This window comes from Aspergillus lucknowensis, assembly GCF_044049455.1.
Source record: "Aspergillus lucknowensis strain CBS 449.75 chromosome Unknown BJX67scaffold_22, whole genome shotgun sequence".
NCBI classification, from domain to species: domain Eukaryota; kingdom Fungi; phylum Ascomycota; class Eurotiomycetes; order Eurotiales; family Aspergillaceae; genus Aspergillus; species Aspergillus lucknowensis.
The window spans coordinates 321,440-336,997 of record NW_027263566.1 but is presented as its reverse complement, the minus strand read 5'-3'; the positions used below and the strand labels follow the sequence as shown (position 1 = coordinate 336,997).

General features: G+C 53.5%; 5 protein-coding genes across 5 annotated transcripts; 4 read left to right on the top strand and 1 right to left on the bottom strand.

Annotated features, from left to right (window-relative positions):
• Positions 1-579: 579 nt before the first annotated feature.
• Positions 580-2,416, top strand: BJX67DRAFT_372342 (putative phthalate transporter; the record flags this gene model as incomplete). The annotated part of the gene is made up of 9 exons (XM_071031232.1): positions 580-794; positions 846-885; positions 935-1,063; positions 1,111-1,180; positions 1,233-1,280; positions 1,327-1,472; positions 1,519-1,736; positions 1,782-2,243; positions 2,293-2,416. The coding sequence occupies 9 exons, from the start codon at positions 580-582 to the stop codon at positions 2,414-2,416; spliced, it is 1,452 nt and encodes a 483-aa protein (XP_070885891.1).
• Positions 2,417-2,974: 558 nt separating this feature from the next.
• Positions 2,975-6,700, top strand: BJX67DRAFT_354377 (glycine decarboxylase subunit P). The gene is made up of 2 exons (XM_071029211.1): positions 2,975-6,358; positions 6,413-6,700. The coding sequence occupies exons 1-2, from the start codon at positions 3,229-3,231 to the stop codon at positions 6,466-6,468; spliced, it is 3,186 nt and encodes a 1,061-aa protein (XP_070885890.1). The 5' UTR covers positions 2,975-3,228; the 3' UTR covers positions 6,469-6,700.
• Positions 6,701-6,921: 221 nt separating this feature from the next.
• On the top strand, positions 6,922-8,778 carry BJX67DRAFT_354373 (chlorohydrolase family protein). Its single transcript, XM_071029210.1, has 2 exons — positions 6,922-7,310; positions 7,361-8,778. The coding sequence occupies exons 1-2, from the start codon at positions 7,046-7,048 to the stop codon at positions 8,701-8,703; spliced, it is 1,608 nt and encodes a 535-aa protein (XP_070885889.1). The 5' UTR covers positions 6,922-7,045; the 3' UTR covers positions 8,704-8,778.
• rglA (putative rhamnogalacturonase B) lies at positions 8,230-11,095 on the bottom strand (the record flags this gene model as incomplete). Its single annotated transcript, XM_071034357.1, has 12 exons — positions 8,230-8,962; positions 9,018-9,074; positions 9,131-9,271; positions 9,333-9,579; positions 9,636-9,857; positions 9,912-10,123; positions 10,166-10,217; positions 10,266-10,341; positions 10,388-10,457; positions 10,513-10,634; positions 10,683-10,784; positions 10,840-11,095. The coding sequence occupies 12 exons, from the start codon at positions 11,093-11,095 to the stop codon at positions 8,933-8,935; spliced, it is 1,587 nt and encodes a 528-aa protein (XP_070885888.1). The 3' UTR covers positions 8,230-8,932.
• A 2,402-nt stretch (positions 11,096-13,497) lies between these two features.
• BJX67DRAFT_388374 (putative serine peptidase, family S28) lies at positions 13,498-15,534 on the top strand (the record flags this gene model as incomplete). The annotated part of the gene is made up of 3 exons (XM_071034356.1): positions 13,498-13,707; positions 13,776-13,987; positions 14,044-15,534. 3 exons carry the CDS (start codon positions 13,498-13,500, stop codon positions 15,272-15,274), a joined length of 1,653 nt encoding a protein of 550 aa, XP_070885887.1. The 3' UTR covers positions 15,275-15,534.
• Between the last annotated feature and the right edge of the window lie 24 nt (positions 15,535-15,558).

Here is a 15,558-nt window from a genome sequence, read left to right as displayed (position 1 = left end):
GCCCAAGAAACGGGGCGGACTCCTTTGCGTCAAGGGGGGATCGAGTGAGCCCAGTGGATTCAATGCCAAGCCCCCCGCACCCAATGGCGCCCCCGCCACCTGCAGTCCGGGGGGAAGTCGACGTCGAGAACTTTGAGATTGCAAGCGACGCCCAGGCTCCCCTCGATTGGGCAGGCGCCGAGGCAAGTCAGGGTTCCAAGCCGGCAGTTGAGCACTTTGGTCGTTCGGTAGTTGGTAAATGGACCAGTGCGGTGGCGTTGGTCTGGGTGGTTCTTTGCGAGTTTGTCTGTGACCTGGGGGAAGTGGGTACGTGCGTGGGGAGACCGGGGGCGGACGACACGACACGACACGACAATCATGGATAAATTATCTCCATGTCGGTTGGGTTGCTTAGTTCGGGGCCTGGGCGACGCAGGTTGTGTAACTAGGGCGGGATGGAGGATGGTCTATATAACTACCTGTCCATTCCAATTGAGGGTCCAACCGCTCCCCCGTCGATTGACTTTCCGCTTGGCCTCAGTTTATCGTCTTTTTGAAACCCTATTCGAGTTCTCATAGGTTGTGTTATTTTGTAACGAAATGGCCACCCTCGACGAGAAGCACCCTAACGTGGAGAAGATCGAGGATGCGAAGATTCCTGCCCTGGATCCTCTGGACTACGATGACGAGTTCTCGCCTGAGGAGCAGAAGAAGATCATTCGACGGGTTGATCTCCGTCTTGTCACCATCACTGGTCTGGCATACTGTGTCTCGCTCATGGATCGCACGAATTTGAGTATGGCTGCTATCGCGGGGTAGGTCGTCCTGCCTGAGGTATACTGGCGGTGATTTTTAACTGAGGATAGTATGGTTGAGGAGCTGGAGCTCTACGTCGGATACAGATATGTGCGTCGTCAATGCCTCTCCCTTGGTGTGTCTGCTGACTTCAGGATAGTCGATTGTTGTCCTTATGTTCTTCGTCCCATATGTGATCTTCCAACCACCCATGACGGTTATAACGCGGAAGGTGGGACCGACCATCTTCCTGGGGAGTATTGTGATATCCTGGGGGGCGATCCTCGTTGTAAGTTTGCATCTCCGGCTGGACGGTGCGGCTGCTAATGCCACCAGGGAATGGGTTTCACGAAAAACTGGAACCAAATGGTGGCCTGTCGTGTTCTCCTGGGTCTGCTTGAAGCAGGTAAGTGAAAACAAGCTTTAGCTCTGGAAAGCTTCTAAAGCCTTGAGTGAAGGGTACTTCCCCGGCTGCGTGTACCTCCTGTCTAGTTGGTACGCCCGATGTAAGTTCCGACCCCTTGACCTTTGATGCCCGCCTAACGTGGTTAGACGATGTCCAAAAGCGTTTCTCTATCTTCTATCTGATCGGCTGCGTGGCCTCGGCGTTGGCTGGGATCCTGGCTTTTGGGCTGATGCAGCTGGATGGAACTCAAGGTCTGACGGGCTGGAGATGGATCTTCATCCTGGAGGGAGTCGTAGGTAGAAAGTATATCCGCAAGTGGTAGATGCTGACAGCGCCAGATCACCGGATGTATCGGCATCCTGACTATTATTTTCCTCGTCGATTTCCCAGACAGAGCTCATAAGTCATGGAAGTTCCTCACCGAGAAGGAATGCGCATTCATTGTGCGACGCATCAACCGTGATCGTTCGGACGGATTTGCTGAGCCCTTCACCCTGAAGCGGTTCCTGTCACCAGCGTTGGATCTGAAGATCTGGGGCTTTGCGATGATCTTCTTGTAGGAATTTCCCAAATCTTTAAAGAACTTGGCTAACAGAATCAGCTGCGTTACGACCGTCAGCTATGCCATCGCGTACTTCCTCCCAATCATCCTCTCCGAGGGCATGGGCTTCGACACCGGCACCTCCCAGTGTCTCGTTGCCCCCCCTTATGCTGCAGCTGGTTTCGTGATGTACGGAACATCCTGGCTGGGCGATAAGTACCGCACACGAGGCCCTGTCCTGATCTTCAACGCCCTCCTTTGCATCATCGGTCTCCCCATGATGGGTTTCGCCAAGAGCCACGCGGTGCAGTATGTCGGCGTGTTCTTCACAGTTTCCGGCTCCAACGCAAACATTCCCGCCGTTATGGCGTACCAGGCAAACAATGTTCGTGGCCAGTGGACCCGTGCCCTGTCCAGTGCTACCCTTGTTGGTTTTGGGGGCATTGGAGGTATCGCGGGTAGCTTGGTGTTCCGCGAGCAAGACAAGCCGCAATACCGACCTGGTATCTGGACTGCGATTGCGTAAGTGTCACATATCCGATCCTTGAAGTATATGCTGAGATGTGTGTAGGTGCAATCTGCTCCTGATGCTTATTGTGGCGGTTCAGAGTGTGTGGTTCCGTTATGCCAACAGACGGGCGGACCGTGGGCAGCGGCTGATTGAGGGGTCGCCTGGATTCCGCTATACTATTTAGATATGAGGGATGCAATTCCGGGGAATTATGAGTATATAACTCTGGAATAATCAGGGACGGAAGGAGGATACTAGGTAGTTTGACAATTGAAAGAGTTCTTGGACGAGTCAGCGCTGAAGGATGCGTGACATTCCAGGGTCCGAAACAGAAATTCCTCCAAAGCCCGTTCTTCCCCCTTGCTGTCACTCCAGTTTCCATTATTCGTGTAAAGTTACGTATCTTCAATAAGGTGCCTGGGAGAGAGTGCTCAGGGTGCTCTTCAGGAGATGGATGGGAGCCTGAGGAAAGTGGTGTCTATCATGACGTCACTCCACCGCTCGACTGAAGCATGTCTTTAGCATCTTTCCCCCCAGGATGAGAATGATTTATCTTCAGGAGACAGAGATTAAAGACCCTTCCAGCTACTCGCAATGCCCTCGCTTCCAGAGAACTCCGACAGTCGGTGTGGATTTGGGTGAGACGAAAATTGGCAGGGTTTTCCCGCGGGAAATGGCCGGTATCAGCCCGGATGCAGCCTCCGATTGGCTGACGCGTGACGTTATCGGGAGCTCGGCCAGTTTCCCGTTCTGGCCGCGGTTTTCATACATCACTGCGGCTTCAAGAGGCACTTTTTTCCCTCCTCACCTCCTCTTCTTTTCGTTCCGGCTTCATATCCTCATATCTGGCCGTTCTGTTCCATTCCTTTTCTTCCGTTTGCTCAATTGACACCGTTTTCCGCCTATGTCGTCACGATAAGAGCTTCATTCCTCCCCTTCCTTCGCCTCCGAGCTCCGATATTGTGACCGGCGAGTCCATTGACCCCTCGTTCAAGGATGGCTGCGTCCCTGTGCCTGCGCGGCACTCGCCAGCTCGCCCTGCGCTCTCAATTGCGCTCGGTTTCTTCGCCCGGACGAAGAATCTCGCCCTTCCGATTCCTCCCCGCATACCGTTGCCTACACACAGCAACCCAACAGCCACCTTCCCGAAGGCCAGTCTACACCAGCTCCGTTGCGGATCATGGCGTGCCTCACCCGCGCGATGTCTTCCAACCGCTAGATACCTTCCCGCGGCGCCATATTGGCCCATCTCCGGAAGCCGCGGAGAAGATGCTGGCCGCTCTCGACCCTCCAGTCGCATCTCTCGACCAGTTCGTCAAGGAGGTGCTCCCCGCAGATATTCTGTCCGAGAAGGACCTACATGTCACATCCCCGAGCGTTGATACTGGTCTACCTCGGAGCAGTGTACACGGCGGACTTGGAGAGACGGATATGCTCAAGTTGTTGGACAAATATCGGAAAGAGATCGACGTCTCCGGGAAGACCTTCATCGGCGCCGGCTACTATCCCACGATTGTTCCCCCAGTGATTCTTCGCAATATCCTGGAGAACCCCGCTTGGTACACTAGTTATACCCCCTACCAGCCGGAGATCAGTCAAGGTCGTCTGGAGTCGCTCCTAAATTTTCAGACACTGACCGCGGATTTGACTGGCCTCCCATTCGCCAATGCCTCCGTGCTGGATGAAGGCACTGCTGCCGCCGAAGCCATGACTATGTCTTTTGCCACACTGCCTCTTGCGAAGCAGAAGAAAGGTGACAAGACCTACGTTGTCTCGCATCTATGCCACCCCCAGACTATTGCCGTGATGCGCTCGCGCGCTGAAGGATTCGGTATTAACCTGGTTATCGGAGATATCTTGGCCGACGATTTCAAGATTGTCAAGGAGCAAGGCGACTGCCTCATCGGTGTCCTCGCTCAGTACCCCGATACCGAGGGTGGTATTTACGATTACCAGGCGTTGAGCGACACCATCCACAGCACCGGTGGTACATTCAGTGTCGCAACTGATTTGCTTGCCTTGACCGTCCTCAAGGCTCCCGGCGAGTTCGGCGCAGATATTGCTTTTGGAAACGCGCAGAGATTTGGTGTTCCAATGGGCTACGGCGGACCGCACGCGGCCTTCTTCGCCTGTGCTGACAAGTACAAGCGCAAGGTTCCTGGACGTGTTGTCGGTGTTTCCAAGGACCGTCTCGGTAACCGTGCGTTGCGACTTGCTCTTCAAACCCGAGAGCAGCACATTCGCCGCGAAAAGGCTACCAGCAATATCTGCACTGCCCAGGCTTTGCTCGCAAACATGAGTGCCATGTATGCGGTCTACCACGGACCTGCCGGTCTGAAGGCCATCGCCCGGCGTATCATGTCTATGACCACCACGTTGAGAACAAAGCTCGCGGCTTTGGGATATAATGTCCCTGCTAAGTCGAACGTTCCGGACGGTGCTGCCGTCTTCGACACCGTCACCGTGGAGTTTCCCAGCAGCCAAGAGGCGGACGCTATCGTCGCGGCTGCCCGCGAAAGTTCACTCTTTCTTCGTCGCGTATCCGAAACAAAAGTCGGAATCTCCCTTGACGAGACCGCTGGGCGCGATGAGGTCAAGAGCATCCTCCAAGTTTTCGCTAACCACGCCTCGAAGGGCGAGGTTGCTTTGGAGGAAGAACTTGGCCTCGCCCCTATCCCCGCGAGTTTGGAGCGTACGTCTGCCTACCTCACTCATCCTGTGTTCAACACCCATCGCTCAGAGACGGAAATGCTACGATACATCCGGCACCTCGAATCCAAGGATTTGTCTCTCGCCCACTCTATGATTCCTCTCGGTTCTTGCACCATGAAACTCAACGCCACCACAGAAATGATTCCTGTTTCTTGGCCTGAGTTCTCTCAGATGCACCCGCTCTTGCCCGCCGACGTCGCCAAGGGGTACACCCAGATGATTGATGATCTGGAACAGCAACTTGCGGACATCACTGGTATGGCTGAGGTCACGGTGCAGCCTAACTCCGGTGCTCAGGGTGAATTCGCAGGCCTCCGTGTCATCAAGAAATTTCAAGAGGCCAGTGGTGATGCCAAGCGTAATATCTGTTTGATTCCCGTCTCGGCTCACGGTACCAACCCTGCCAGTGCTGCCATGGCCGGTATGCGCGTAGTCACAATCAAGTGCGATACCAAGACTGGCAACCTGGACCTGGAAGACCTGGAGGCCAAGTGTAAGAAGCACCAGGACGAGCTGGCTGCTATCATGATCACCTACCCTAGCACCTTCGGTGTTTACGAACCTGGCGTCAAGAAAGCCTGTAACCTTGTCCATCAATACGGGGGTCAGGTCTACATGGATGGAGCGAACATGAACGCCCAGATTGGTCTGTGTTCTCCGGGTGAGATCGGTGCGGATGTGTGCCACCTGAACCTACACAAGACCTTCTGTATCCCCCATGGTGGTGGTGGCCCTGGTGTCGGCCCTATCGGAGTCGCAGAGCATCTCCGCCCCTACCTCCCATCTCACCCGAACAGTGAATACCTCCAGTCAAAGCGCACGGAGAACTCCTCGCCGCCAATCAGCGCCGCACCCTGGGGTAGCGCCAGCATCCTCCCCATCACCTTCAACTACATCAACATGATGGGCTCCAGGGGCTTGACGCACGCAACCAAGATCACCCTCCTCAATGCCAACTACATCCTCTCCCGCCTCAAAGACCACTACCCCATTCTATACACCAACGACAACGGCCGCTGCGCACACGAGTTCATCCTCGACGTCCGCAAGTTCAAAGACACTTGCGGCATCGAAGCCATCGACATCGCCAAACGCCTGCAAGACTACGGCTTCCACGCGCCGACCATGTCGTGGCCCGTGGCCAATACACTCATGATCGAGCCCACAGAGTCCGAGAACAAGGCCGAGCTCGACCGCTTCTGCGACGCCCTCATCTCGATCCGCCAGGAGATTGCCGCCGTTGAGAGCGGCGAGCAGCCCCGCGAAGGCAACGTTCTGCGAATGGCACCGCACACGCAGCGCGATCTCCTCGCAGCGGAGTGGGATCGGCCATACACCCGCGAGACGGCGGCCTACCCTCTTCCTTATCTCCTCGAGAAGAAGTTCTGGCCGTCTGTCACTCGAGTGGATGATGGTAAGCCTATTTCCTTGGTACCGGAATTTAGAGAAATACGCTAACAAGTCACAGCATATGGAGACCAGAACCTCTTCTGCACCTGTGGGCCCGTGGACGAGATCGAGTGATTATGATACCCATGTTTCAGTAGAGTTACGACCGTTTTTCATATTCTCTTATATACTTTCAACACTTTTTATCTGTGGGATGGATGTTGTGGGTTTGTGAAATTCAACATGGCCATGATAGAAACGGCGTTGGACTGGGCCTTGTTTATATTCAACACACATTAGTACATAGCATAGGGCGACCAAAAGCGCCATTGTTGCATCACCAAATTCTATATTATTATCCTTCTCAGGTCCGTTCGATCTTCTCGTAATGAGCCGATTTTATCCTTAGATAAGCGGCGGACTGGTCTCATCGGAGCCAGCCGTCCGCCATTGCGGAGTTCGCCATCCGCAGCCTGGGCCACGCGCCACATAAATTCCCAGTCGTCCCATCAGACCTTCCATCGAGATGGGTGGACGAGTGCTGCCACTCGGGGTAAATTACCGCGTAGATTAAGAGTATACCCTCCCTTCGCAGCTCACTCTCTTGTTCCGTAAGCCCAGCCCATTCCTCACGTCACATCACATCACATCACCCAGCACTGACACAGTATGACGCAGTTCCAGTCCCAATCCCTAACCTCGAGCCTTATTAATGGCATCAGAGGCCCCCGTCACAGTATTCTACGGGACATTCGTGGATCTCCCGCGGGTGAAACCCGGCGAGAATCACGAGCTCGCGATTCACCATGGCGCGCTCTGGGTGTCCTCCGCTACGGGGCGGATCGAGGGGCTCGACTGGAGTATTTCGAGCGAGGAACAGCTAGCCCGGCTCTTCAAGTTGAATGGCTGGTCGGATCGCGTGAAGATCGTCCGCGCGAGAGAGGAGGCGAATGAGTTCTTTTTTCCGGGGTTTATTGGTGCCTCCCCTCCATCAACGAAATGGGTCTCGTAACTGACAATGTGGTAGATACACACATCCACGCCCCGCAATACCCAAACTCAGGCCTCTTCGGCTCCTCGACGCTCCTAGATTGGCTCAAGACATACACATTCCCGCTCGAGTCCAGCATGGAAAATCTCTCAACAGCGCAAACGGCCTACAACACCGTTATCTCACGGACACTCGCAAATGGAACGACGTTTGCCTCGTATTTCGCGACTATCCATGTCGGCGCGACGAATCTCCTCGCGACACTCTGCCATGCACGCGGCCAACGCGCGCTCATCGGCCGCGTGTGCATGGATAACCCAGACACATGCCCGAGTTATTACCGCGACTCTGACGCGGCGCAGTCCCTAGCCGCCACGAGAGAGAACATAGCGCATATCCGGGCGCTCGATCCGGAGGGGCGGCTCGTGAAGCCGGTGATCACGCCGCGGTTTGCGCCGTCGTGTACGGTGGACGTTCTCAGTGGGCTGGGCTCGTTGGCGGGGGAACATGACCCGCCACTACACATCCAGACACATATATCCGAGAACAAGGACGAGGTCGAGCTCGTGAAGTCCCTCTTCCCGGGGTTTGATTCCTACGCGGGTGTTTATGAGGCGTGTTCCCTGCTTACGAGGCGGACGATCCTCGCGCATGCGGTGCATCTTACGGCAGGTGAGATGGAGCTCATTGCGTCGCGGAGCTCGGGGGTCTCGCATTGTCCGGCGTCGAATTCGGCGCTGGGGTCAGGGATTGCGCCCGTTAGGGAGCTATTGGATAAGGGTGTTACGGTGGGGTTGGGGACGGATGTTTCGGGCGGATATAGCCCGAGTATTCTTGAAGCCACGCGGCAGGCGTGTCTTGTTAGTAGGTTACTGAAGCACGCTACGCCGTCAACTTCGGAAGACGCGGGAATGGGGAAGGGTCGGGAGGTTCTCAGCGTTGAAGAGGCGCTATACCTTGCAACACGGGGTGGTGCGGCGGTTGTTGATATGGCCGACGACCTGGGTGGTTTTGAACTTGGGATGTTGTTCGATGTGCAGCTGATTCGGCTTGGGTCTGCCGTTTCTTCACCGGACGCCGTTCAACAGCGGGGGGCGACCACGAGCAGCGCTTCCGAGTCCGTCGTTGACATCTTTGGGTGGGAATCTTGGAGGGAAAAGGTACACAAGTGGGTATGGACGGGGAATGACCGGAATGTGAGGTCTGTTTGGGTGGGTGGTGTGCTTGTTCATTCTCTTGATTGCGGTTTGGAGAGAGGTAATTCTCTCGTCGGGATACTGGCTGAGTTGGCAGGTGGCGGGGGTTGGTGGAAGTGGATTGCGGGAGGTGTGGGCATCGGTGCGTTGGGGTGGGTGTTAGGGAGGAGAAGAATCCTGTAATTCTATATGTCTTTAGACTATTTTCGGTCTGGTTTCGGACGGATGGAATAATAGAATTGATAGAATTGTATTTCATATCCTTGGAAATCAGCCTGTAAAAGCAAAGGGAGTGCCATAGCTATCGCTTGGACAACGAGGGCAGTCGATATCCCATTGAGTAAGAGGCAAAAAGGTAGACTCAGAATCAAACGATCCATGATCGCGTTCGGAGGAGGGTCTCCTCAATACTTTACTGAAAAAGCTCAATGGCATCGAATACCTTTCACATCTTGTCAGCCGGGGCACGTTTCAGTAGAGAAAGGGGAAATACTTACAACGTTCGGGCTGAGGAATGTGTCTCCCGAGCTTCCAGAGATAATGCTAATGGTGATCTACGCCTGGTTAGATATGTCACAGATCATTAGTAGGTATAAAATATGAGACGAACCGTGTTTTCGCCCTCTACAATCGTCCCTGAGGGAATGGCAACATCGTATACTTCTCCGAGACCGCGGTACGCGCCACGAGTAACGCCGCGGGAGTTGAGGTTGGTCGGTGCGGAGGGGCCGGTGCCGGTATAGCTGTTAATCTGTACATTCTTCAGCTGCCATGCCCTCAGGCAGTTTTAGAGAGATACTACTTCAGCTTACCGTTGCTTGGGGACGACCGCCAGCGAAGGAAAGAGTCGTTCCGATGCGAAGTGTAGCGGCACCTGTCTGTGAGGAAGTTGCGGTGAATTTAATGGTGACTGGGTTGTTGACGCTCTTGAAGACCGCCATGGGGAAATCAGAGAGTGACGAGCTGCCGACGGTGTAGGTCAGAGGACCCCAGTCAGACATCCGAGAGTCGGATGGATGCATGCGCAGCTGGTTCTCGGCGTTACGGAACCCAGTAGGTCTGAAAACGCTGTAAGCTGGGTGTACAGCGAATGGAACAAGGGAAGGAGCACTTACTTGCCGTCCCATTCTCCAATCTTGAAGATGGTTGTTCCCGTCTGGACGGAGCCGGAAATATCCTTGGTAGTGGAAGACCCGGCGGATACGGTTACCGAAGTCTCTGCGACGGGGAATTCACCTTGGTAATACTTCATTGTATAGGTGCCGGGTTTCATGGCCGGAGAGGTAAAGGCACCATCAGAGGAGGTGTATGTCCAGTACTGGGCTTCGTCATTGTACCTTAATGCTAAGCTTAGTGCAGTTGCGCGCAAAAATTTGCGTCGTTGTCCTCACCAGTGAATAACCCAGTCAAGGCTAGAATCAGCTCCGGAGGCAGTTCCGGCGACCGTTCCTCTCTGGTCCGCGGCAACGTAGCCCTTGATGTCCAAGTTGGCGAAGAAAGATGTGTCAAGGTCTGTCCCCGGGGTTCCACTTCGGCTGAAGTACATTGAGTAAGGGCCGTGAAGTCCCATTCGGTAGGATTCGGTTTGGACATGCCCGGAGTTCTACCTTGTTAGCTGAGATGGTGGAATTACGGTGGTACTTACCATGTACCAGTATAGGCTCGTATAGGAGCCGCCGTTGTTGCTGTTTATATCACTTCAAAACAATGAGCTTCCGCTGTCCCATCCGACAATGCGCACTTACCGGAAGAAGGGACCGCCAGAAGAAGATTCGTACTGGTTTAGGATCATGCACACGCGGTATGCGCCTCCTGCAACACCTTTCTAAGGTTAGCAGTTATGTAGCACGGGCGGAGCTTGACTCACAGTGTCTATGGTCATCAATAAACCTCTCGCTAGAGTAGAACTTGCTACGAGTTTCGCCGTTGACCAGGAACTTTCGCAGTCAGAAATAGAAATTATTCCACGGAGAAGTTCTCCCCGAGGCTTACCACGTCCGATCCTTCGATCGCGGTGCCACCAGACGTTGTCGAGACGGCGCCGAACGGTTCTTCGTTGGGTAGAATTTCTGAGTTCAGACGTGCGATGAACCGCAGCTCGCCAATATCAGGCTCTTGATGGAGTCAGCTCCTGTAGTAACGCGAGCACGAGGGATAACTACCCGCCGTGATATGTGTGGCCATGTGGATGATGGGATCTCCGTTATGCACAACGAAGTAATGCGTCAAGGTGTTCGTCTCACAAGTCACCTTCACATAGTCGCCTGTCGATTTGTCATAAATATACTTCTACATAAGACTGGTTCTCCGGCAGTTTACCATCTTGAGTTGCAGAGACCGTTGCAGACCCAAGGCCAGAACCGATATGGCTCCCTGTGCTTTGGTACTGAAGTTCCGCTCCATAATAATAAATGGAAGTGATATCGCAGCTCGAGCTGCTCACAGTAAACCTGAGCGGATTTGGAGAATTGGCATCGATGGTATATGAATCGCCATTATCAGTAATGCCAAAAGCTGCATTGGCTGCCCCAGCCCAGAGGGCGATGGAAGAGAGGAAAAAGGCTTGAGGCAACATGGCGCGGACGACGATGAGAATTCATAAGCCGATGATCCTGAGGTAGATATCGAGCTTAAGTCCATCAATGGCTCATCCCCATGAGGGAGGAGAGCGAGAACCGCTCTTTGAAGGGCGGACCTCCGGCCCTTGTTACCATTCGATCTCCTTCATCAAGAGGTTCCACCAATCTGAAGCACACCGGTCGGAAAGAACTTCAGTTCCATGCCGAAATGACTGACGCTAAAGAAACCGAGGCGTTTCGACGGTCGTGGACTAGGCGACGTTTCAGTGGAAATGTGGAGGATGGAGGATCGCATGCGGGGAAGCTCAGCAGCCCTGACTCGCAAGGGCCCTGAAGTGACTCCGGCGGAGTGTTTATTTCTGATGAAGTCCTCCTCACCCACATTCGAGGTCCATGGATTGAATCTAATGTCCTTTCAAGCAAAATTATCGCGTCTCCCTGCTGCAAGTCGACATCCTCACCCGCATTCTCCAGGAGGACCCGCCCCGTAGCAATGGGTTAAGACGGATACACTTCCAATATTAATACCCAAGGAGGAGCACTTTCTCTTTGGAAAGGCATGAAGAAACGTTCTTCGGGACACTTTCAGACGAGAACCCGATGGGAAATTTATGATGGTAACTTTCCTGGCTCTTGAGTGGTGGACGGACCTGGCGGGGGAATCTCAAGGGTCGCGAATGCGGAGCATTTTCTTCCCGAAAAGCCTCTTTTCAATGCGGACTCTCCGATTGTTTGGTCACCCAATGAAGCCAGCTTAATCAAACGCGCGGTTGCTTCGTTTCCCGCCGTGAGAGGCTGTCTGATTGCGACGAGTTACTTCCTTTCTTGTCTGGCCCCTCGGAGCTGGGGCCTTGGGAATGTGGGGGGGCGAGCATTCATCAATAAGACTGGTTGATGAATCTGAAATGTTTCTTGGTCTACCAAGATTCCCGGAGGCTTCTGGCACACGCGATGAATTCCAAACCTGGAAGAGCACGGCTGAATTCGAAACGGCAGGTGGGCTGCAGAAACCTCCTGGATTTGTTTCAGCCGTAGGCCACCGAGGGTCGTGGTGGATTGTCAACCATGACAACTGAGATCAAATTGATGTTCAGACCGAGCATGGAATCGACTGGTGAAGCTCTTTCAAGCACTGGTCACAGCGCTGATCTGCTGAGAACCCTGCCAGTTTATTGGAGATCAGCAGTCGGAACGATGGCAAGATCGTCAAGGAAGAAAGAACCAAGGTTGCCCAACAACACTCTGAGAGCGGCCTTGACAAAAGGCGGCTCTCTAGTTTTAGCCAGCCAGGCCCAATTCAGGCTGGTGCAGCGATTGGTCTCTCTTGGCCTCTTTGACGCTGAGACCGCGAAGTCGGCTCGAAAGCCTCGCTGATGTCGTGTGTTTCACCGGGCTAGAGTCGGCGAAATCCAGCTAATTTTTGATCCAGGGCGAAGAGTAAGGTGTAAGGCATAGAGACCTATCTCTATCCAGAACGTCTGCTGGTTGAATTATTGTGATTCACTAAAGGGAGCATTCCCGGTTGCGAGACCGTGCATTCCTGCCCTCAGACTCAACGTGAGCGGACATCTCAAGCGCCAGGTCGCTTATCTCATTTTACTCACTTTGAAACCGTCTGGGAGGAATGCTGAACTAGGCCTTGTCTTGGATGGCCGCGCAAGCGTGGTCGAAACGCCAGGCCCCCTGAAGTGCACAATGGCAAACCATGGTTCCTTTGAATGAGGATCAGGGCCAGATCTACTTCTCTATCGCCCCGCCGTATTTGGCTGGGCTCGTTTCATACTATCGAAAGGGACCTTGACGGTGAATGAGAAAGAGAGAGGAGACTGTGAGACTGTGAGACTGTTTTCAGAGGCAGCGCGGTCATGTGGTCTGGACTGGAATGTTCGCATTGTTCTCTCCCTTCTCGAAGATTGTTCTCCGCGATCAACACCTCAAGTCGCCAATAATCATGTCTCTCATTGCTTATTCCTCTTTGTCCGTCAATTTTCCCTGAGCGGGTGGGCCATACACAGCTCATCAGACCATGGCGTCTGGCTGTTATCGGCTTTATCAGGTTTTGATTCTGTCCAACGCCCTAACCTACGAAACCCCTCCTACCGCAAACAATATATTCCTGTTTCGGCTGGCGCACATTGCCCTGCGTTTTCTTTGTGTTATTATGGAACAACTGTGTTTGTTGTCATCGCCATGGTGAGACCAACTCGCCTGGCTGCAGCCGTCGATATTCAATATAGAAATGCATAACCCGCCCCCGATGATTCTCTGAGGAGAAGACAAGAAACCTCTCTTCTGGTGTGTCATTCTTTACGATAATCTCCAATTTTCTTTGGTCATTTGCTTGATTTTTCACTGTACATGGGAGTGTGTCTTCATTCGCTGCTTCAGAAGGCACACGATGTACTTTCATCCTTCAACGTTGATTGCCCTCGGGGCTCTTTTTTTCTCTTGCGTAGCTGGACTCGGACTGCGATCTGACTTGGCAAAAGCATTGCAGCTTTCGGCTGAGTTGGGATTGAATCCCGACTTCGTTTTGAAGGACCGAGGGTCCTCTCGTACGTCCGCCGCAAAATTTGGCCAGGCGGAGATCCCGGCCGAATATGTTTCGGTATGGCTAGGAAAGATGCTACTTTCGATATTTGCGTTCTGTCAAGGCTAACGCGATGGTAATTGCAGATACCGATTGACCATGACCGTCCGTCGCATGGCACCTATCAGAACCGATTCTGGGTGAATGAGGCGTTCTATACGCCGGGAGGCCCAATTATGGTATACGATGTTGGGGAGACCAATGCTGAGGGGAGTGCGTCTCATCTAACGTCAAGCGCCTCGTTTTTCCGGAACTTACTTCAGGAGTTTCATGCAATGGGAATAGTTTGGGAGCATCGGTTCGTCTGCCCTAAACGCAGCAAGGTACCGGTACAGGCTGATCTCATGGGAACAGGTATTACGGAGCATCACTTCCATACCCCATCACCAACCACACGCCGCCGGAGCACTGGAGGCACCTTACTACCGAGCAAGCTTTAGCAGATATCCCTTACTTTGCAGACAACTTCACTCGCGCAGCCTATCGCGATATCGATCTAACCCCACAGTCAACTCCCTGGGTTATGATAGGGGGCTCATACCCTGGGATCCGAGCCGCACTGACCCGCCAGGAATATCCAGATACGATCTTCGCTTCGTTCGCCTCCTCCGCTCCTGTTCAGGCACGGATTGATATGAGCTCGTATTACGAGCAAATCTATCGAGGGATGGTAGCAAACGGATATAGAAACTGCACCCAGGATATACATTCGGCGCTCGAATATATTGACGACCAGCTGTCCCAGGAGAGTACGGCCGTGACGATGAAGCAACGCTTTTTTGGGATCGGTGCCGAGCAGAATTCAAATGAGGACTTTACTGCTGCGCTTGCGGGAATCTTTGGGTACTTTCAGAGTTACGGGTTAGGTGGCCCAACTGGCTCACTGGATGAATTCTGTCGCTACATGGAGTCAGATACGGAAACAGGTCTGTCCGCGGGTCCTGAGGGTATTATGGTCCGTAGTAGCCAATATCTTGCAGAGCGCTGGGCTGCATGGCCAGTGTTTACCCAAATGGTCAATTACAACCTGAAAACCAACTGCCGAGGTATTGACAACTCGACAGCTCCATCTTGTGAATTGAACAACATCCCAAAGGACGCAGATGCGATCGCCTGGAGCTGGCAGTACTGCTCTCAGTGGGGATTCTATCAGAGCGGCAACGCAGGAGTGCACTCTCTTCTCTCTCGTTTTCAAACGCTGGAGTATCAACAGTTCCAGTGCAATCAGCTGTTCCCTGAAGCCGTGGAAAGTGGCATCCTCCCATCAGAGCCACAAGCAGACGTGCTCAACAATGAGCTTGGAGGCTGGTCTATCCGGCCGTCGAATGTGTTTTTCAGCTCAGGAGAGTTCGACCCTTGGAGGACTCTGAGTCTCCTCTCAACTGAGGACTTTGCGCCGCAAGGTATCACGATCACAACTGAGATCCCTCAGTGTGGGGTGCCAACAGCTGAGAACACGGTCTTTGGATACGTTGGTGCAAATTCATTCCACTGTTTCGACTTTCAACCCGAGACGGGGGTCGGCGAGGAGTCGCGAGGCTACTTCATTCGAGCGTTGAAGGAATGGCTTCCTTGCTTCGAGTAGCAGGGGTAGGAAGGTTACTATGTTGGTGAGGTCCCGAATTTGGAAGTCGGTGGTGGGACCGGCCTGAGGCAGAACTGCGAGCCAAGCAAGCAAGCCATGGGTGGTTGATTATGCAGCATCATATTGTGTACATTGATCTCGCGAGCATCGCACGTCGTCTGTAGATAACAATCACATGCCGTTGCCATCGTCCTGATCTCATCGACGAAGGCATCATTGGATGATTGGATTGATCGTCAGCGATCGGAGGATTTTTGCACCGCGTCTCTTGTCTTGGATTTGCT

Excerpts from the sequence above, each read along its gene's own strand:
- BJX67DRAFT_354377 (XM_071029211.1), top strand. The coding sequence starts at position 3,229 with ATGGCTGCGTCCCTGTGCCTGCGCGGCACTCGCCAGCTCGCCCTGCGC. Across the intron at positions 6,359-6,412 it reads TGTCACTCGAGTGGATGATG|CATATGGAGACCAGAACCTC; the intron begins GTAAGCCTATTT and ends AACAAGTCACAG.
- BJX67DRAFT_354373 (XM_071029210.1), top strand. The coding sequence starts at position 7,046 with ATGGCATCAGAGGCCCCCGTCACAGTATTCTACGGGACATTCGTGGAT. Across the intron at positions 7,311-7,360 it reads CTTTTTTCCGGGGTTTATTG|ATACACACATCCACGCCCCG; the intron begins GTGCCTCCCCTC and ends ACAATGTGGTAG.